The sequence below is a fragment of the Oncorhynchus mykiss genome, chromosome 5 (genome assembly GCF_057628025.1).
Source record: "Oncorhynchus mykiss isolate SJ-2025 chromosome 5, ASM5762802v1, whole genome shotgun sequence".
Taxonomy (NCBI): Eukaryota; Metazoa; Chordata; class Actinopteri; order Salmoniformes; family Salmonidae; genus Oncorhynchus; species Oncorhynchus mykiss.
Window position 1 is genome coordinate 83975357 of NC_143026.1, and position 22437 is coordinate 83997793.

At 43.1% G+C, this 22437-nt stretch overlaps 1 protein-coding gene across 2 annotated transcripts in view; it reads left to right on the forward strand.

Annotated features, from left to right (window-relative positions):
- Positions 1 to 22437, forward strand: part of LOC110523019 (1-phosphatidylinositol 4,5-bisphosphate phosphodiesterase gamma-1) — a 96426-nt gene that overhangs the window by 39840 nt on the left and 34149 nt on the right. The window contains exons 5-18 of one of the 2 annotated variants that reach the window (XM_090236146.1): positions 9045 to 9129; positions 9229 to 9309; positions 9429 to 9463; positions 9728 to 9800; positions 16412 to 16507; positions 16600 to 16718; positions 16911 to 16996; positions 18134 to 18254; positions 18374 to 18542; positions 18747 to 18866; positions 19017 to 19163; positions 19515 to 19699; positions 20744 to 20944; positions 21446 to 21565. In XM_090236146.1, the coding sequence (XP_090092272.1) occupies positions 9045 to 9129; positions 9229 to 9309; positions 9429 to 9463; positions 9728 to 9800; positions 16412 to 16507; positions 16600 to 16718; positions 16911 to 16996; positions 18134 to 18254; positions 18374 to 18542; positions 18747 to 18866; positions 19017 to 19163; positions 19515 to 19699; positions 20744 to 20944; positions 21446 to 21565 (1638 nt within the window). The remainder of the gene's footprint in view (positions 1 to 9044; positions 9130 to 9228; positions 9310 to 9428; positions 9464 to 9727; positions 9801 to 16411; positions 16508 to 16599; positions 16719 to 16910; positions 16997 to 18133; positions 18255 to 18373; positions 18543 to 18746; positions 18867 to 19016; positions 19164 to 19514; positions 19700 to 20743; positions 20945 to 21445; positions 21566 to 22437) is intronic. The other variant, XM_090236147.1, reaches the window with a different exon arrangement.

The window sequence follows — 22437 nt, forward strand, 5'->3', positions numbered from 1 at the left end:
AACATTACTAAACTCTACCCTAGCTCTGGCTGGAAACATATCTAAACTCTACTCTAGCTCTGGCTGGAAACATATCTAAACTCTACTCTAGCTCTGGCTGGAAACATATCTAAACTCTACTCTAGCTCTGGCTGGAAACATAAGTAAACTCTACTCTAGCACTGGCTGGAAACATCACTAAACTATACTCTAGCCCTGGCTGGAAACATAACTAAACTCCACTCTAGCCCTGGCTGGAAACATAACTAAACTCTACTTTAGCTCTTGTTGGAAACATAACTAAACTCTACTCTAGCTCTTGTTGGAAACATAACTAAACTATACTCTAGCCCTGGCTGGAAACATATCTAAACTCCACTCTAGCCCTGGCTGGAAACATAACTAAACTCTACTCTAGCTCTGGCTGGAAACATATCTAAACTCTACTCTAGCTCTGGCTTGAAACATATCTAAACTCTACTCTAGCTCTGGCTGGAAACATATCTAAACTCTACTCTAGCTCTGGCTGGAAACATAACTAAACTCTACTCTAGTTCTGGCTGGAAACATCACTAAACTCCACTCTAGCCCTGGCTGGAAACATAACTAAACTCCACTCTAGCCCTGGCTGGAAACATAACTAAACTCCACTCTAGCCCTGGCTGGAAACATAACTAAACTCTACTCTAGCTCTTGTTGGAAACATAACTAAACTATACTCTAGCCCTGGCTGGAAACATATCTAAAACTCCACTCTAGCCCTGGCTGGAAACATAACTAAACTCTACTCTAGCTCTGGGCTGAAACATATCTAAACTCTACTCTAGCTCTGGCTGGAAACATATCTAAACTCTACTCTAGCTCTGGCTGGAAACATATCTAAACTCTACTCTAGCTCTGGCTGGAAACATAACTAAACTCTACTCTAGTTCTGGCTGGAAACATCACTAAACTATACTCTAGCCCTGGCTGGAAACATAACTAAACTCCACTCTAGCCCTGGCTGGAAACATAACTAAACTCTACTCTAGCTCTTGTTGGAAACATAACTAATCTCTACTCTAGCTCTGGCTGGAAACATATCTAAACTCCACTCTAGCCCTGGCTGGAAACATAACTAAACTCCACTCTAGCCCTGGCTGGAAACATAACTAAACTCTACTCTAGCTCTTGTTGGAAACATAACTAAACTATACTCTAGCCCTGGCTGGAAACATATCTAAACTCTACTCTAGCCCTGGCTGGAAACATATCTAAACTCTACTCTAGCCCTGGCTGGAAACATATCTAAACTCTACTCTAGCTCTGGCTGGAAACATAACTAAACTCTACTCTAGTTCTGGCTGGAAACATCACTAAACTATACTCTAGCCCTGGCTGGAAACATAACTAAACTCCAATCTAGCCCTGGCTGGAAACATAACTAAACTCTACTCTAGCTCTTGTTGGAAACATAACTAATCTCTACTCTAGCTCTGGCTGGAAACATATCTAAACTCCACTCTAGCCCTGGCTGGAAACATAACTAAACTCCACTCTAGCCCTGGCTGGAAACATAACTAAACTCTACTCTAGCTCTTGTTGGAAACATAACTAAACTATACTCTAGCCCTGGCTGGAAACATATCTAAACTCTACTCTAGCCCTGGCTGGAAACATATCTAAACTCCACTCTAGCCCTGGCTGGAAACATAACTAAACTCTACTCTAGCCCTGGCTGGAAACATAACTAAACTCTACTCTAGCTATGGCTGGAAACATAACTAAACTCCACTCTAGCCCTGGCTGGAAACATAACTAAACTCTACTCTAGCTCTTGTTGGAAACATAACTAAACTATACTCTAGCCCTGGCTGGAAACATAACTAAACTATACTCTAGCCCTGGCTGGAAACATATCTAAACTCCACTCTAGCCCTGGCTGGAAACATAACTAAACTCTACTCTAGCCCTGGCTGGAAACATAACTAAACTCTACTCTAGCTATGGCTGGAAACATAACTAAACTCTACTCTAGCTCTGGCTGGAAACATCTCAAAACTCTTCTCTAGCGCTGCCTTGAAACATAACTAAATGCTACTCTAGCTCTTGTTCTAAACGAACTAAACAGAACTGTGATACTCCATAAATAAAACACATCTAAACTCCACTCTAGCTCTGGCTGGAAACATATCAAAACTATTCTTTGGCTGGAAACATAATTAAGCTCTACTCTAGCTCTGGCTGGAAACATTACTAAACTCTTCTCTAGCTCTGTCTTGAAACATATCTAAACTCTACTTTAGCTCTGCCTTGAAACATAACTAATCTCTACTCTAGCCCTGGCTGGAAACATTACTAAACTCTACTCTAGCTCTGGCTGGAAACATATCTAAACTCTACTCTAGCTCTGGCTGGAAACATATCTAAACTCTACTCTAGCTCTGGCTGGAAACATATCTAAACTCTACTCTAGCTCTGGCTGGAAACATAAGTAAACTCTACTCTAGCTCTGGCTGGAAACATCACTAAACTATACTCTAGCCCTGGCTGGAAACATAACTAAACTCCACTCTAGCCCTGGCTGGAAACATAACTAAACTCTACTTTAGCTCTTGTTGGAAACATAACTAATATCTACTCTAGCTCTGGCTGGAAACATATCTAAACTCCACTCTAGCCCTGGCTGGAAACATAACTAAACTCCACTCTAGCCCTGGCTGGAAACATAACTAAACTCTACTCTAGCTCTTGTTGGAAACATAACTAAACTATACTCTAGCCCTGGCTGGAAACATTACTAAACTCTACTCTAGCTCTGGCTGGAAACATATCTAAACTCTACTCTAGCTCTGGCTGGAAACATATCTAAACTCTACTCTAGCTCTTGTTGGAAACATAACTAAACTATACTCTAGCCCTGGCTGGAAACATAACTAAACTCTACTCTAGCCCTGGCTGGAAACATAACTAAACTCTACTCTAGCTATGGCTGGAAACATAACTAAACTCTACTCTAGCTCTGGCTGGAAACATAACTAAACTCTACTCTAGCTATGGCTGGAAACATAACTAAACTCCACTCTAGCCCTGGCTGGAAACATAACTAAACTCTACTCTAGCTATGGCTGGAAACATAACTAAACTCCACTCTATCCCTGGCTGGAAACATAACTAAACTCTACTCTAGCTCTGGTTGGAAACATAACTAAACTCTACTCTAGCTATGGCTGGAAACATAACTAAACTCTACTCTAGCTATGGCTGGAAACATATCAAAATTATTATTTGGCTGGAAACATAATTCATCTCATCTCTAGCTCTGTCTGGAAACATTACTAAACTTTTCTCTAGCTCTGTCTGGAAACATAACTAAACTCCACTCTAGCCCTGGCTGGAAACATAACTAAACTCCACTCTAGCCCTGGCTGGAAACATAACTAAACTCTACTCTAGCCCTGGCTGGAAACATAACTAAACTCTAGCTCTTGTTGGAAACATAACTAAACTCTACTCTAGCCCTGGCTGGAAACATAACTAAACTCTACTCTAGCTCTGGCTGGAAACATAACTAAACTCTACTCTAGCTCTGGCTGGAAACATAACTAAACTCTACTCTAGCTCTGGCTGGAAACATAACTAAACTCTACTCTAGCTCTGGCTGGAAACATATCTAAACTCTTCTCTAGCCCTGGCTGGAAACATAACTAAACTCTACTCTAGCTCTTGTTGGAAACATAACTAAACTCTACTCTAGCTCTTGTTGGAAACATAACTAAACTCTACTCTAGCTCTTGTTGGAAACATAACTAAACTATACTCTAGCTCTTGTTGGAAACATAACTAAACTCTAATCTAGCTCTTGTTGGAAACATAACTAAACTATACTCTAGCCCTGGCTGGAAACATAACTAAACTCTACTCTAGCTCTGGCTGGAAACATAACTAAACTCTACTCTAGCCCTGGCTGGAAACATAACTAAACTCTACTCTAGCTCTGGCTGGAAACATAACTAAACTATACTCTAGCTCCTGTTGGAAACATAACTAAACTCTACTCTAGCTCTTGTTGGAAACATAACTAAACTATACTCTAGCCCTGGCTGGAAACATAACTAAACTCTACTCTAGCTCTTGTTGGAAACATAACTAAACTATACTCAAGCTCTGGCTGGAAACATAACTAAACTCTACTCTAGCTCTTGTTGGAAACATAACTAAACTCTACTCTAGCTCTGGCTGGAAACATAACTAAACTCCAGTCTAGCTCTGTCTGGAAACATAACTAAACTAAACTCCACTCTAGCTCTGCCTGGAAACATAACTAAACTCCACTCTAGCTGGAAACATAACTAAACTAAACTCCACTCTAGCTCTGGCTGGAAACATAACTAAACTCTACTCTAGCTCTTGTTGGAAACATAACTAAACTCTACTCTAGCTCTTGTTGGAAACATAACTAAACTATACTCTAGCTCTTGTTGGAAACATAACTAAACTCTACTCTAGCTCTTGTTGGAAACATAACTAAACTATACTCTAGCCCTGGCTGGAAACATAACTAAACTCTACTCTAGCTCTGGCTGGAAACATAACTAAACTATACTCTAGCCCTGGCTGGAAACATAACTAAACTATACTCTAGCCCTGGCTGGAAACATAACTAAACTATACTCTAGCCCTGGCTGGAAACATAACTAAACTCTACTCTAGCTCTGGCTGGAAACATAACTAAACTCTACTCTAGCCCTGGCTGGAAACATAACTAAACTCTACTCTAGCTCTGGCTGGAAACATAACTAAACTCTACTCTAGCTCTGGCTGGAAACATAACTAAACTCTACTCTAGCTCTGGCTGGAAACATAACTAAACTCTACTCTAGCTCTGGCTGGAAACATATCTAAACTCTTCTCTAGCCCTGGCTGGAAACATAACTAAACTCTACTCTAGCTCTTGTTGGAAACATAACTAAACTCTACTCTAGCTCTTGTTGGAAACATAACTAAACTCTACTCTAGCTCTTGTTGGAAACATAACTAAACTATACTCTAGCTCTTGTTGGAAACATAACTAAACTCTACTCTAGCTCTTGTTGGAAACATAACTAAACTATACTCTAGCCCTGGCTGGAAACATAACTAAACTCTACTCTAGCTCTGGCTGGAAACATAACTAAACTCTACTCTAGCCCTGGCTGGAAACATAACTAAACTATACTCTAGCCCTGGCTGGAAACATAACTAAACTATACTCTAGCCCTGGCTGGAAACATAACTAAACTCTAGCTCTTGTTGGAAACATAACTAAACTCTACTCTAGCCCTGGCTGGAAACATAACTAAACTCTACTCTAGCTCTGGCTGGAAACATAACTAAACTCTACTCTAGCTCTAGCTGGAAACATAACTAAACTCTACTCTAGCTCTGGCTGGAAACATAACTAAACTCTACTCTAGCTCTGGCTGGAAACATATCTAAACTCTTCTCTAGCCCTGGCTGGAAACATAACTAAACTCTACTCTAGCTCTTGTTGGAAACATAACTAAACTCTACTCTAGCTCTTGTTGGAAACATAACTAAACTCTACTCTAGCTCTTGTTGGAAACATAACTAAACTATACTCTAGCTCTTGTTGGAAACATAACTAAACTCTACTCTAGCTCTTGTTGGAAACATAACTAAACTATACTCTAGCCCTGGCTGGAAACATAACTAAACTCTACTCTAGCTCTGGCTGGAAACATAACTAAACTCTACTCTAGCCCTGGCTGGAAACATAACTAAACTCTACTCTAGCTCTGGCTGGAAACATAACTAAACTATACTCTAGCTCCTGTTGGAAACATAACTAAACTCTACTCTAGCTCTTGTTGGAAACATAACTAAACTATACTCTAGCCCTGGCTGGAAACATAACTAAACTCTACTCTAGCTCTTGTTGGAAACATAACTAAACTATACTCTAGCTCTGGCTGGAAACATAACTAAACTCTACTCTAGCTCTTGTTGGAAACATAACTAAACTCTACTCTAGCTCTGGCTGGAAACATAACTAAACTCCAGTCTAGCTCTGTCTGGAAACATAACTAAACTAAACTCCACTCTAGCTCTGCCTGGAAACATAACTAAACTCCACTCTAGCTGGAAACATAACTAAACTAAACTCCACTCTAGCTCTGGCTGGAAACATAACTAAACTCTACTCTAGCTCTTGTTGGAAACATAACTAAACTCTACTCTAGCTCTTGTTGGAAACATAACTAAACTATACTCTAGCTCTTGTTGGAAACATAACTAAACTCTACTCTAGCTCTTGTTGGAAACATAACTAAACTATACTCTAGCCCTGGCTGGAAACATAACTAAACTCTACTCTAGCTCTGGCTGGAAACATAACTAAACTATACTCTAGCCCTGGCTGGAAACATAACTAAACTATACTCTAGCCCTGGCTGGAAACATAACTAAACTATACTCTAGCCCTGGCTGGAAACATAACTAAACTCGACTCTAGCTCTGGCTGGAAACATAACTAAACTCTACTCTAGCCCTGGCTGGAAACATAACTAAACTCTACTCTAGCTCTGGCTGGAAACATAACTAAACTCTACTCTAGCTCTGGCTGGAAACATAACTAAACTCTACTCTAGCTCTGGCTGGAAACATAACTAAACTCTACTCTAGCTCTGGCTGGAAACATATCTAAACTCTTCTCTAGCCCTGGCTGGAAACATAACTAAACTCTACTCTAGCTCTTGTTGGAAACATAACTAAACTCTACTCTAGCTCTTGTTGGAAACATAACTAAACTCTACTCTAGCTCTTGTTGGAAACATAACTAAACTATACTCTAGCTCTTGTTGGAAACATAACTAAACTCTACTCTAGCTCTTGTTGGAAACATAACTAAACTATACTCTAGCCCTGGCTGGAAACATAACTAAACTCTACTCTAGCTCTGGCTGGAAACATAACTAAACTCTACTCTAGCCCTGGCTGGAAACATAACTAAACTATACTCTAGCCCTGGCTGGAAACATAACTAAACTATACTCTAGCCCTGGCTGGAAACATAACTAAACTCTACTCTAGCTCTGGCTGGAAACATAACTAAACTCTACTCTAGCCCTGGCTGGAAACATAACTAAACTCTACTCTAGCTCTGGCTGGAAACATAACTAAACTATACTCTAGCTCTTGTTGGAAACATAACTAAACTCTACTCTAGCTCTTGTTGGAAACATAACTAAACTATACTCTAGCCCTGGCTGGAAACATAACTAAACTCTACTCTAGCTCTTGTTGGAAACATAACTAAACTATACTCTAGCTCTGGCTGGAAACATAACTAAACTCTACTCTAGCTCTTGTTGGAAACATAACTAAACTCTACTCTAGCTCTGGCTGGAAACATAACTAAACTCCAGTCTAGCTCTGTCTGGAAACATAACTAAACTAAACTCCACTCTAGCTCTGGCTGGAAACATAACTAAACTCCACTCTAGCTGGAAACATAACTAAACTAAACTCCACTCTAGCTCTGGCTGGAAACATAACTAAACTCTACTCTAGCTCTTGTTGGAAACATAACTAAACTCTACTCTAGCTCTTGTTGGAAACATAACTAAACTATACTCTAGCTCTTGTTGGAAACATAACTAAACTCTACTCTAGCTCTTGTTGGAAACATAACTAAACTATACTCTAGCCCTGGCTGGAAACATAACTAAACTCTACTCTAGCTCTGGCTGGAAACATAACTAAACTCTACTCTAGCCCTGGCTGGAAACATAACTAAACTATACTCTAGCCCTGGCTGGAAACATAACTAAACTATACTCTAGCCCTGGCTGGAAACATAACTAAACTCTACTCTAGCTCTGGCTGGAAACATAACTAAACTCTACTCTAGCCCTGGCTGGAAACATAACTAAACTCTACTCTAGCTCTGGCTGGAAACATAACTAAACTATACTCTAGCTCTTGTTGGAAACATAACTAAACTCTACTCTAGCTCTTGTTGGAAACATAACTAAACTATACTCTAGCCCTGGCTGGAAACATAACTAAACTATACTCTAGCCCTGGCTGGAAACATAACTAAACTCTACTCTAGCCCTGGCTGGAAACATAACTAAACTCTACTCTAGCTCTTGTTGGAAACATAACTAAACTCTACTCTAGCTCTGGCTGGAAACATAACTAAACTCCAGTCTAGCTCTGTCTGGAAACATAACTAAACTAAACTCCACTCTAGCTCTGGCTGGAAACATAACTAAACTCCACTCTAGCTGGAAACATAACTAAACTAAACTCCACTCTAGCTCTGGCTGGAAACATAACTATATTCCACTCTAGCTCTGGCTGGAAACATTACTAAACTCCACCCTAGCTATGGCTGGAAACAGAACTAAACTCCACTCTAGCTCTGGTTGGAAACATAACTAAACTCTACTCTGGCTAACCTCTAATCTAGCTCTGGCTGGAAACATAACAAAACTCTCCCCTGGCTAACCTCTACTCTAGCTCTGGCTGGACCATTACTAACCTCTACTCTAGCTCTGGCTGGAAACATTACTAAACTCCACTCTAACTCTGACTGGAAACATAACTAAACTCCACTATAGCTCTGCCTTGAAACATAACTAAACTCCACTCTTGCTCTGTCTGGAAACATAACTAAACTCTACTCTGGCTAACCTGTACTCTAGCTCTAGCATGAAACATGATAAACCTCCACTCTAGCTCTGGCTGGAAACATTACTAAACTCTACTCTAGCTCTGGCTGGAAACATAGTTAAACTCTACTCTGGCTAGAAATATAACTAAACTCTACACTTGCTATGGCTAGAAACATAACTAAAACAGACTGAAATACAACTGAACAGAACTATAACACTGTAATCCTTCCTTTGGTCAACGTACCTCTCCTGCTGGTTCAGATTGGTACTGCGTGAGTCACTGGACCTGATGGAAGAGTGACAATTCAAACTGATATGAATAAATGTAACATTTTATTGTCCGGTCAGTAATGTTATATTGTCTCTGTTAAATCTCCTGTTTCTTTATTATATTGTCCTGTCCAGTATCACAGTAAAGGATGTGAAGGCCCTGTTACCTCATATCAACTACAGAGTCCCCAACATGCGCTTCCTCAAAGACAAGCTACAGGTAATAGATGATAGATATCCCCAGGCATGTACAGGCTGCCACAGTTTTAAATGAGATGATTTGTACATGTAATAATTTGTGTACTTCCTGTCTGGACAGGAAGTGGAAGCCAGGTGTGATCTCTCCTTCCCTCACTTTGCTCAGCTCTACAGAACATTGATGTTCGACGCACAGAGGAGTGTGAGTAATAGGAAATATACGTACACACACATACAAATACACACACACACACACACACACACACACACTCCATGCCCTGTGTACCCCTCCCTCACCAGGCTCTCCCGTTGTTCCCTCAGATCATTGAGCAGCTGGAGCTCTCTTTCCCCCTCCGGTGAGTCCCACCTCCTTCTCTTCTCTTTTCCTCCACCTCCTATTGTCCATATGTGTCTTCCCAAATCTCCTCCATTTCTTTGATGTCTATCTATCTTCCTACCTCCTTTTTTATTCTCCTCTATTCTCAACCTACTAATTAGAGGTAACCTATAGATATTGTACTGCCCTTTAAAACATTTTCTGTGTGTGTGTGTGTGCGTGCGTGCGTGCATGCCTGCGTGCGTGCGTGTGTGTGTGTGTGTGTGTGTGTGTGTGTGTGTAGGAATGTGGACAGACCAGAGCTGTGTCAGATCTCTTTTTACGACTTCCAGAAGTTTCTACAGCTGGATCAGAAGGTACTGGCACATTTTCACGTGCTTCACGGTTAACGTATTACACAGTGCTGCTGTGAGAGTCTCCTGCTCAGTGAAACAGATGCTGCTGTCTGTAACTGTATGAGCTCTCTAGAGATGTACTAGAGAGCTAATCTCTGCATCTTTGCACTAATGGTTTATGTGATAGCATGGACAGTGCCATTGAGAACTATCTCCATTTTAATGTTCTCAATTTCTTCTTCTACTACTTCTATGAGTTTATTGACAGTTTGTAAACAAACTGAAAGGTTACATACATACTGCCACCAGGAGTGTGTTGTCTGAACAGGTATCAGAATCTCCTCCTTTTCTTTGATGTCTATCCATCTCCCCACCTCACATTGTTTTGTATTCTTCTTGAATCAGAATCTCCTTTATTGGTGTACACAGACAGACAATTAACAGAATACACAGATAGACAATTGACAGAGTATACATACAGGCAATTAACAGAATACACAGACAGACAATTAACAGAGCACTACTCTGGACGGGCGGGCAAGTGCGGGCAGCGATCGTTCGAAGAGCATGCATTTAGTTTTACTTGCAGTTGGAGGCCATGGAAGGAGAGTTGTATGGCATTGAAGCTCGTCTGAAGGTTAGTTAACACAGTGTCCAAAGAAGGGCCAGAGTATACAGAATGGTGTCGTCTGTATAGAGGTGGATCAGAGACTCACCAGCAGCAAGATCGAAATCATTGATATATTCAGAGAAGAGAGTCAGCCCAAGAATTGAACCCTGTGGCACCCCCATAGAGACTGCCAGATGCCCGGACAACAGGCCCTCAGATTTGACACACTGAACTCTGTCAGATAAGTAGTTGCTGAACCAGGCGAGGCAATCATTTGAGTAACCAAGGCTGTTGAGTCTGCCGATGAGAATGTGGTGACTGACAGAGTCAAAAGTCTTGGCCAGGTCAATGAATATGGCTGCACAGTATTGTTTCTTATCTATGGTGGTTAAGATATAATTTAGTACCTTGAGCGTGGCTGAGATGCACCCGTGACCAGCTCTGAATCCAGATTGCATAGCGGAGAAGGTACAGTGGGATTCGAAATGGTCGGTGATCTGTTTGTTAACTTAGCTTTCGAAGACCTTAGAAAGGCAGGGTAGGATAGATATAGCTCTGTAGCAGTTTGGGTCAAGAGTGTCCCCCCCTTTGAAGAGTGGGATGACCGCAGCTGCTTTCCAATCTTTGGGAATCTCAGACGACACGAAAGAGAGGTTGAACAGGCTAGTAATAGGGTTGCAACAATTTTGGCAGATAATTTTTAGAAAGAAAGGGTCCAGATTGTCTAGCCCGGTTGATTTGTGGGTGTCCAGATTTTGCAGCTCTTTCAGAACATCAGCTGACTGGATTTGGGAGAAGGAGAAATGGGGAAGGCTTGGATGAGTTGCTGTGGGGGTTGCAGTGCTGTTGACTGGGGTAGGGGTAGCCAGGTGGAAAGCATGGCCAGCCGTGAAAAAATGCTTATTGAAATTCTCAATTATAGTGGATTTACCGGTGGTGATAGAGTTTCCTATCCTCAGTGCAGTGGGCAGCTGGGAGGAGGTGCTCTTATTCTCCATGGACTTTACAATGTTCCAGAACTTTTTTTAGTTTGTGTTGCAGGAAGCAAATTTCTGCTTGAAAAAGCTAGCCTTGGCTTTTCTAACTGCCTGTGTATATTGGTTTCTAGCTTCCCTAAAAAGTTGCATTTCACAGGGGCTGTTCGATGCTAATGCAGAACGCCACAGGATGTTTTTGTGTTGGTTAAGGGCAGTCAGGTCTGGAGAGAACCAAGTGCTATATCTGTTCTTGGTTCTAAATTTCTTGAATGGGGCATGCTTATTTAAGATGGCGATCAAGGCTTTTTTTTTTAAATACTAGGCATCTTCTACTGACAGGATGAGGTTGATATCCTTCCAGGATACCCGGGCCAGGTCGATTAGAAAGGCTTTCAGGGAGCATTTGATAGTGATGAGTGGAGGTTGTTTGACCGCTGACATATAACGGATGCAAGCAATGAGGTAGTGATCGCTGAGATCTTGGTTGAAAACAGCAGAGTTGTATTTAGAGGGCAAGTTGGTTAGGATGATATCTATGAGGGTGCCCATGTTTACGGGCTTTGGGGTGGTACCTGGTAGGTTCATTGATAATTTGTGTGAGATTGAGGGCATCAAGCTTAGATTGTAGGATGGTCAGGGTGTTAAACATGTCACAGTTTAGGTCACCTAGCAGCACGAGCTCTGAAGATAGATGGGGGGCAATCAGTTCACATATGGTATCCAGATAACAGCTGGGGGCAGAGGGTGGTCTATAGCAGGCGGCAACAGTGAGAGACTGGTTTTTAGAGAGGTGGACTTTTAAAAGTAGAAGTTCAAATTGTTTGGGTACAGACCTGGATAGTAGGACAGAACTCTGCAGGCTATCTCTGCAGTAGATTGCAACACCACCCCCTTTTGCCATTCTATCTTGTCTAAAAATGTTGTAGTTAGGGATGGAGATTTCTGAGTTATTGGTGGTCTTTCTAAGCCAGGATTCAGACACGGCTAAGACATCCGGGTTGGCAGAGTGTGCTAACACAGTGAATAAAACAAACTTAGGGAGGAGGCTTCTAATGTTAACATGCATGAAACCAAGGCTTTTATGGTTACAGAAGTCATCAAAAGAGAGTGCCTGGGGAATAGGACCTGGATTCACCTCTACATCGCCAGAGGAACAGTGGAGGAGTAGGATAAGGGTACGGCAAAATGCCATGAGAATTGGACGTCTAGGACGTTCGGAACAGAGAGTAAAAGGAGCAGGTTTCTGGGGGCGATAAAATAGATTCAAGGAATAGTGTACAGAAAATGTATGGTAGGATGTGAATGCAGTGGAGGTAAACCTAGGCATTGAGTGATGATGAAAGAGATATTGTCTCTAGAAACATAATTGAAACCAGGTGATGTCATCGCATGTGTGGGTGGTGGAACTGAAAGGTTGGATAAGGTGTAATGAGCAGGGCTAGAGGCTCTACAGTGAAATAAGCCAATAAACACTAACCAGAACAACAATGGACAAGGCATATTGACATTATGGAGAGGCATGCTTAGCTGAGTGATCATAAGGGTCCAGTGAGTAGTGAGGTTTGTTGGGGTCACGGCGATTCAGACAGCTAGCCGAGCCGTGGGTTGCAAGCTAGCAGAAGATGGAGGTCTGTTTTTAGCCACCCCGTGCGTTTCCGTCGGTAGATTAGTGGGTTCCGTGTGGTAGAGGGGACAAATCCAATTGTCAAAATAGTTATAGTTATAGTGGCCCAAGAAGATTGTTCGATAGACCTGTTCAGATAGCAGCCGATATGCTCAAGACAGCTAACGATTAGTGGGCCGCAGTTAGCAGATGGGCGTTCAGGTTACGTCGCGATGGAGGGACCAGTTTAATAACTCCCTTGGGCAGATAATGTCGGTATTCCAGTCGTGAAGGCCCGGTGGGGCTCCGCATCGGCAGTAAAACGGGTCCGGATAGGTGTTTGTAGCCCAGGAGTGGCTGATGGAACTCTTCAGTTGGCTAGCTTCAGGATAATTGGTGTTTGCTCCGGAATCGACGTTAGCCAATAGTCACTCGGATAGCAGCTAGTTAGCTGCAAGATCCAGGTGTAAATGTCCAGAGCTTGCGGTAGAAATCCGGGGATATGCTCTGGTCTGAGTCGTGTAGTATAAAACTGGTGATAGCTTTCCTAGCTAAAGGATAGCTGATGACTGCTAGCCGTGGTTAGCTGAATACTAACGTTAGCTAGTGAGCTGGCTAACTTCTGGCTAGCTTCTGGCTAGCTTCTGGCTAGCTTCTGGCTAGCTTCTGGCTAACTTCTGGCTAGCTTCTGTTGTGGATTTTGGATATGAGGTGACTAATACTTTTGGAAAAAAAATAGATCCGCTCCACATTTGGTGAGGCGGGTTGCAGGAGTGTGTTTTGAAGTTTAGTTTTTAGAAAAAATATATAACAAGATATGCGAAGAAAAAGACAAAAAGATACAAAACATATATACACGGGACAAGACGAGGAGGACAAAGGATGTCTGACTGCTACACCATCTTGGAAACCTTGAAGAAGAAAAAAAAGACAGACAATTAACAGAGATTACAGACAGAAAATGAACAGAGTACACAGACAGGCAATAAACAGAGTACACAGACAGACAAAAATCAGAGTATACAGACAGACAATTAACAGAGTATACAGACAGACAATTAACCATATACAGTCAGCTACATTATAACTTATGCAGGTAGAGATGTATGAATAAAACTACAGACGACATTACAAACCATATATAGTCAGCTACATTATAACTTATGCAGGTAGAGATGTATGAATAAAACTACAGACTACATTACAAACCATATATAGTCAGCTACATTATAACTTATGCAGGTAGAGATGTATGAATAAAACTACATGGACATGACGATGTGCAATGGGGGAATTATAGTTAGTCCGTGGCAGAGCGCAAAGGGCAGTGCAAAGAGCAATGTGCAGTTCTAGGAAGAAAGTGAAGGGTGCATAGACAGTGTGAGTATTGCAGGGTGCATAGACAGTGTGAGTATTGCAGGGTGCATAGACAGTGTGAGTATTGCAGGGTGCATAGACAGTGTGAGTATTGCAGGGTGCATAGACAGTGTGAGTATTGCAGGGTGCATAGACAGTGTGATTATTGCAGGGTGCATAGACAGTGTGAGTGTTGCAGGGTACATAGACAGTGTGAGTCTTGCAGGGTGCATAGACAGTGTGATTATTGCAGGGTGCATAGACAGTGTGAGTATTGCAGGGTACATAGACAGTGTGAGTCTTGCAGGGTGCATAGACAGTGTGATTATTGCAGGGTGCATAGACACGATGAGTATTGCAGGGTGCATACACAGTGTGAGTATTGTAGGGTTCATAGACAGTGTGAGTATTGCAGGGTGCATAGACAGTGTGAGTATTGTAGGGTTCATAGACAGTGTGAGTATTGCAGGGTGCATAGACAGTGTGAGTATTGCAGAGTGCATAGTCATTGTGAGTATTGCAGGGTGCATAGACAGTGTGAGTATTGCAGGGTGCATAGACAGTGTGAGTATTGCAGGGTGCATAGACAGTGTGCGTATTGTAGGGTTCAAAGACAGTGTGAGTATTACAGGGTGCATAGACAGTGTGATTATTGCAGAGTGCATAGTCAGTGTGAGTATTGCAGAGTGCATAGTCATTGTGAGTATTGCAAGGTTCATTGACAGTGTGCGTATTGTAGGGTTCATAGACAGTGTGAGTATTGCAGGTGCATAGACAGTGTGCGTATTGTAGGGTTCATAGACAGTGTGAGTATTGCAGGGTGCATAGACAGTGTGCGTATTGTAGGGTTCATAGACAGTGTGCGTATTGAAGAGTGCATAGTCCATGAATCAGAAGATCCAGGTGGCCGGTTGGTAAGGGTCACAGCATGGGGGAAGAAACGGTTCAGGTTGCAGAAGGTTTTGGTTGTGATTGATCTGTACCGTTCGCCAGAGGGGAGTCTTTGGAAGAGGTGACGATCGTTGTGAAAGTGGTCGGTGATGATCTTTCCTGCATGCTTCCTTGTCCTGGAGTCATGAAGGTTTACGATGGAGGGCAGGTGGCAGTCGATGACCCTCACAGCATTTCCACAATCCGTTGCAGTTTGCCCTTGGACCAGGCAGAGGCATTCCGAACTAGACAGTGATCGAGGAGGTGAGGATGGACCCGATGATGGCTGTGTAGAGTGAGAGTTTGAATTTATTCAGCTGACGCAAGAAGTGCACCCTCTGTTGTGTCTTCTTGGTGACCACTGTGCTGTTGTCCTCCCACTTGAGGTTGTGGGAGGTGATGGTCCCCAGGAATTTGAATGACTCAGCCGTACTTACAGCTGAGCCGTTGATTTCAAGCCGTAGATTTTTTGTGACTGCACCGGGCCACCATCCTGTCAACCTCTCTCCGGTACATAGACTCGTCACTGTTGGAGATAAGCCCGACCAGGGTGGGGTCATCTGCGAACTTGAGTTGTTTGACCGACGGGTTGTCGGCGGTGCATTAGTTGGATTAGAGTGAGCATGGAAGAAGGGACAGAGAGTCCAAGAGAGGTTTTCCCTGCTTCACGTATTGTGTCCTGTTGGACAGGAAGTTGTTTATTCACTGACAAATGGAGTCAGATGACTTCACACAAGTCTTTGGGTTGTCGAGGTGCTGAAGGATGTAGTGGAGATCCATGTTGACAGCGGCGTCCACAGACCTGTTGGCTCTATAGGCGAACTGCAGTGGGTCGAGGAGGATGTAAGTGAAGGTTTTGAGGTGGGATAGGATAAGGCTAAGGTTGGTGATCTAACTGCCACCTGTAGTTATGGAACGTTTGCTCAGGAGTATAATTCATTGGTGATCTCTCCTGATGACCTGGATGAATTTCTGTGATCTTTCCTTAACCCATAGAAAGTCCCACCCAGTTGACTACTTCAAAATTGTGAGTCCTCAATGGTACTGCAAATGCTAAAACAAGCTTTGTGGCAAATTAGCCCTCTATCCAACTCTATGACTGAGACTTGTTTCCTGGTCGCATGTTGATGATGTCATGACCATGTGACACATGCAGGAGTCATGGGCGTCGGACCTGAGCCGCGTCAGAGAGTTCCTAACGGGCTACTTGAGGGGTGGAGCACAGACCGAACCTATGCTACAGCTAGATGAGGTAAGACGCATGCATACAAACACATGCACACATACACACCACTCTCTCTCTCCCTGATCTGCTCATCCTCTAATGTTTTGTTCTCTGTTCAGTTCCTGACGTTCCTGTACTCCAAGGAGAACTCATTGTGTGACCCTCGACCTGCTGTTGTTGTCTCTGACGACATGAAGAGACCCCTGTCTCAGTACTGGATTTCCTCATCACACAACACGTAGGGTCACACCTCTATACCTCTATACCTCTACCTCTCTCTATCTCTCTCAAATTACCAAATTACATACTGCTCATTCAACCCTCCATATAACACTCTCTTTTCACTTCCTTTCCTCCTCTCCTATCTTCCTCTTCTCTCCCTCCCTCTCCCTCATTCGCTCCCTCTCCCTTTCTCCCCCTTCTCTCTCAGGTATCTGACAGGTGATCAGTTCTCCAGTGAGTCATCTCTAGAGGCCTACGCTCGTTGCCTGAGGATGGGCTGTCGCTGCATAGAACGTAAGAACCTTCATCTTCTTCAACTCCCTCTATCTCTCTATCTCAATTCAATTCCTCTTCAACTCCCTCTATCTCTCTGTCTCAATTAAATTCCTCTTCAACTCCCTCTATCTCTCTATCTCAATTCAATTCCTCTTCAACTCCCTCTATCTCTCTATCTCAATTCAATTCCTCTTCAACTCCCTCTATCTCTCTATCTCAATTCAATTCCTCTTCAACTCCCTCTATCTCTCTATCTCAATTCAATTCCTCTTCAACTCCCTCTATCTCTCTATCTCAATTCAATTCCTCTTCAACTCCCTCTATCTCTCTATCTCAATTCAAATCCTCTTCAACTCCCTCTATCTCTCTTTCTCAATTCAATTCCTCTTCAACTCCCCCTATCTATCTATCTCAATTCAATTCCTCTTCAACTCCCTCTATCTCTCTTTCTCAATTCAATTCCTCTTCAACTCCCTCTCTCTCTTTCTCAATTCAATTCCTCTTCAACTCCCTCTATCTCTCTATCTCAATTAAAATCCTCTTTAACTCCCTCTATCTCTCTATCTCAATTCAATTCCTCTTCAACTCCCTCTATCTCTCTATCTCCATTCAATTCCTCTTCAACTCCCTCTCTCTCTTTCTCAATTCAATTCCTCTTCAACTCCCTCTATCTCTCTATCTCAATTAAAATCCTCTTTAACTCCCTCTATCTCTCTATCTCAATTCAATTCCTCTTCAACTCCCTCTATCTCTCTATCTCCATTCAATTCCTCTTCAACTCCCTCTATTTCTCTATCTCAATTCAATTCCTCTTCAACTCCCTCTATCTCTCTTTCTCAATTCAATTCCTCTTCAACTCCCTCTATCTCTCTTTCTCAATTCAATTCCTCTTCAACTCCCTCTATCTCTCTTTCTCAATTCAATTCCTCTTCAACTCCCTCTATCTCTCTTTCTAAATTCCTCTTCAACTCCCTCCATCTCTCTTTCTCAATTCAATTCTATTCTAAATGCTTTATTGGCATGATGAAAAAAAGTTGTATTGCCAAAGCAACACCACACAAGAATAAAGCATGCAGGAACATTCAAGGCAATTATTGATCAAATCAAATCTAACCTTGACCTTTGACCTTGCACTGTGTGAAAACATTGTTTCAGTTGATTGCTGGGATGGGCCTGATGACCTGCCAATCATCTACCATGGCCACACTCTCACCTCCAAGATCAAATTCCTGGACGTGCTGCACACCATCAAAGAGCATGCCTTTGTCACTTCAGAGTGAGTAGACACTCACTCACTCACTCACTCACTCACTCACTCACTCACTCACTCACTGTCTCTCTTTAACGTGTGTGTCTTACACGTGTGTTTGTATCTGTGTGTATCTGTATCTGTAGGTACCCAGTGATTCTGTCCATTGAGGACCACTGTAGTGTGGTCCAACAAAGGAACATGGCTACTCACTTTAAGAAGGTGTTTGGAGATCTGCTGCTGACCAAACCAGTGGACCTGAATGCAGATGAGCTGCCCTCGCCCTACCAGCTACGCAGGAAGATACTCATCAAGGTGACTGAACAACCGAACGGTCAAACACACTGACCATAACATGACCATGCCAAGTCTGTGGGCTGTGTCTGACATGGCTGTCTGAAATGGCTGTAGGGCCTCTGGTCATAAGACTACAAAAGGGAATAGTATGCCATTTCAGACACAATCCTGACCCAAAGTCAACCACTAGTCAACCTTAACTAAACTGTGTGTGTGTTTCAGCACAAGAAACTGGTGGAGGGCTCTCTGTATGAAGAGGTGACGTCAGCCAGCTACTCTGAGGCTGACATCAGTAACTCCCTCAGGAATGGCATTCTCTACCTGGAAGACCCCATAGACCACGTGAGTGTGTGTGTGGGATCATATGTGTATGTGACGTGTGGGCATACAGTAGATATGTGTGTGTGTCATAATTTCTATGTTGGTTACACGTGTGTGTGTGTGTGTGTGTGTGTGTGTGTGTGTGTGTGTGTGTGTGTGTGTGTGTTTCAGACATGGACTCCCCACTACTTTGTTCTGAGCAGTAATAAGATCTACTACTCGGAGGAGACTTCTCACTACCAGACTGCCGAGGAAGAGGAGGAGGAGGAGGAAGAGGAGGGTGTGAGGGGGAAAGAGGTGAGAGGGATGGTTACAAATGTGAGTGGAACAAACAATTCTTGCTCACACCTTATTTAACTGTCCTGTTTGGTCATATTTGTGAACAACATACTTTCTGTGACCTACTTAAAATAATTCAACACACTCAATGACCTTCAATGTGAGGAAAGAAACCTAAATGTAATTGTTAGGTAATTACTATTTTACCACTTAATGTCTAACTACAGTACTTACTAGGTAAATAGCAGGATGTCGAATTAAGTGGAACGGAATGTTTTGTAATTTGCATTTCTAATCTCTCTCTCTCTCCCCTCCCCTCTCTCTCCCCCTCTCCCCTCTTTCCTCCCACCCCCACCCCCCTCTGTCCCCCTCCCTCTCCTCCCCATCTAGGAGTGTAACAACAATGAGCAGCACTGTGCAGAGCGCTGGTTCCATGGGAAGCTGGGAGGGGGGCGGGATGGGAGACAGGTTGCTGAGAAACTGCTGCAGGAGTACTGTGAGGGCGGGGGCAAGGATGGGACCTTCCTGGTCCGAGAGAGTGAGACCTTCGTAGGAGACTACACTCTCTCCTTTTGGTCAGTCACCTATGTCTCTATGCTGGTCTTCTCTATGTCTCTATGCTAGTCCTCTCTATGTCTCTATGCTGGTCTTCTCTATGTCTCTATGCTAGTCCTCTCTATGTCTCTATGCTGGTATTTTCTATGTCTCTATACTAGTCCTCTCTATGTCTCTATGCTGGTCCTCTCTATGCTGGTCCTCTCTGTGCTGGTCCTCTCTATGTCTCTATGCTGGTCCTCTCTGTGCTGGTCCTCTCTATGTCTCTATGCTGGTCCTCTCTATGCTGGTCTTCTTTATGTCTCTATACTAGTCCTCTCTATGTCTCTATGCTGGTCCAATCTATGTCTCTATGTTGGTCCTCTCTATGTCTCTATGCTGGTCCTCTCTATGCTGGTCCTCTCTGTGCTGGTCCTCTCTATGTCTCTATGCTGGTCCTCTCTGTGTTGGTCCTCTCTATGTCTCTATGCTGGTCCTCTCTATGCTGGTCCTCTCTGTGCTGGTCCTCTCTATGTCTCTATGCTGGTCTTCTCTATGTCTCTATGCTAGTCCTCTCTATGTCTCTATGCTGGTCCAATCTATGTCTCTATGTTGGTCCTCTCAATGTCTCTATGTTGGTCCTCTCAATGTCTCTATGCTGGTCCTCTCTATGCTGGTCCTCTCTGTGCTGGTCCTCTCTATGTCTCTACGCTGGTCCTCTCTGTGCTGGTCCTCTCTATGCTCAAAACTTGAGACGTCTGTAGCATTGTTTTGTGTGACAAAATAGTATATTTTAGAGTGGCCTTTTAGTGAGTGGCCTCACTAACATGGATGTAAACAAATGTGTGCACACAATTTGAGAGAATTAAGCTGTTTATGTGTATGGAACATTTCTGGGATCTTTTATTTCAGCTCATGAATCATGGGACCAACACTTTACATGTTGTGTTTATATTTTTGTTCAGGATAGTACACTCAATACAGTAGGGAGTAGGGTGCCATTTGGAACCTTGTAGGTCCCCAGGATATGATGTCATGTGTGGGCCCTTCCATCTTGATTGACACCTGTGGCCCCTCCCCTCCAGGCGATCTGGGCGTGTGCAGCACTGTAGGATCCATTCCCGCCAGGAGTCTGGCTCCACCCGCTACTACCTGACTGACAACTTGGTGTTTGACAGCCTGTATAGACTCATCTGCCACTACAGAGACACGCCCCTACGCTGCAACGAGTTTGAGATGAGGCTGGGCAGCCCTGTACCACAGCCCAACGCACACGAGAGCAGAGAGTAAGAGGGGAGGGGTGTTGGGGTGTGTGTGTGTGTGTGTGTGTGTGTGTGTGTGTGTGTGTGTGTGTGTGTGTGTGTGTGTGTGTGTGTGTGAGAGAGAGAAAGTTAATGTGTTAGTAACACACATGTTGTGTTCCCCATGTTCACACACACACACACACACACCAGTGGAGGCTGCTGAGGGGAGGACAGCGTATAGTAATGGCTGGAACGGAGTGAATGAAATTACATCAAAAATATAGAAACCATGTGTTTGATGTTGTTGATATCTTTCCACCTGTTCCGCTCCAGTCATTACCACGAGCCCGTCCTCCCCAATTAAGGTGCCACCAACCTCCTGTGACACACACATGTCCTCATAAACACACACACGCGTCCTTATACACACACGCACGCGTCCTCATAAACACACACACGCGTCCTCATACATGCACGCTTTCATACACACATACATCCTCATACACACAGACGTGTGAGTACACTGTGTTATGTTGTGTTTAGGTGGTTCCACTCCAGTCTTTCTCGTGTCCAGGCTGAACACATGTTGATGAGGGTACCCAGAGACGGGGCCTACCTGCTCCGCAAACGCAGCGACATCAACTCCTACGCTATCTCCTTCAGGTAACACACACACACATAAACAAACACACCCATAGAAAAACAAAGACTTTTCAATTCTATTCAAATTCAATTCAATTTGCTTCGTAGACAACAATGACATGCTTACTTACTGGTCCTTTTCCAACAATGCTAAAATAGACACAGTGAATAAAGAATAAAAAAAGAGATTAAAAATAACATGGCTAAATACAGGAAGTAGAAAATAACATGGCTATATACAGGAAGTAGAAAATAACATGGCTATATATAGGCAGTACCAGTACCGAGTTGATCTGCAGGGGTACGAGGTATTTGAGGTAGATACAGTACCAGTCAAAGTTTGGGCACACCTACTGGAATCATGTGGTAACCAAAAAAGTGTTCAACAAATCTAAATATATTTTATATTTCAAAGTAGCCACCATTTGCTTTGATGACAGCTTTGCACACTCTTGGTATTCTCTCAACCAACAGTCCCACATATGTTGAGCACCTGTTGGCTCCTTTTCCTTCACTCTGCGGTCCAACTCATCCCAAACCATCTCAATGAGTCAATTGGTCAAATAGCCGTTACACAGCCTGGAGGTGTGTTGGGTCATTGTCCTGTTGAAAAACAAATGATAGTCCCACTAAGTGCAAACCAGATGGGATGGCGTATCGCCGCATAATGCTGTGGTAGCCATGCTGGTTAAGAGTGCCTTGAATTCTAAATAAATCATAGACAGTGTCACCAGCAAAGCACCCCACATCATCACATCTCCTCCTCCATGCTTCACGGTGGGAACCACACATGCGGAGATAATCGGTTCACCTACTCTGCGTCTCACAAAGACACAGTGGTTGGAACCAAAAATCTAATATTTGGACTCATCAGACCAAAGGTCAGATTTTCA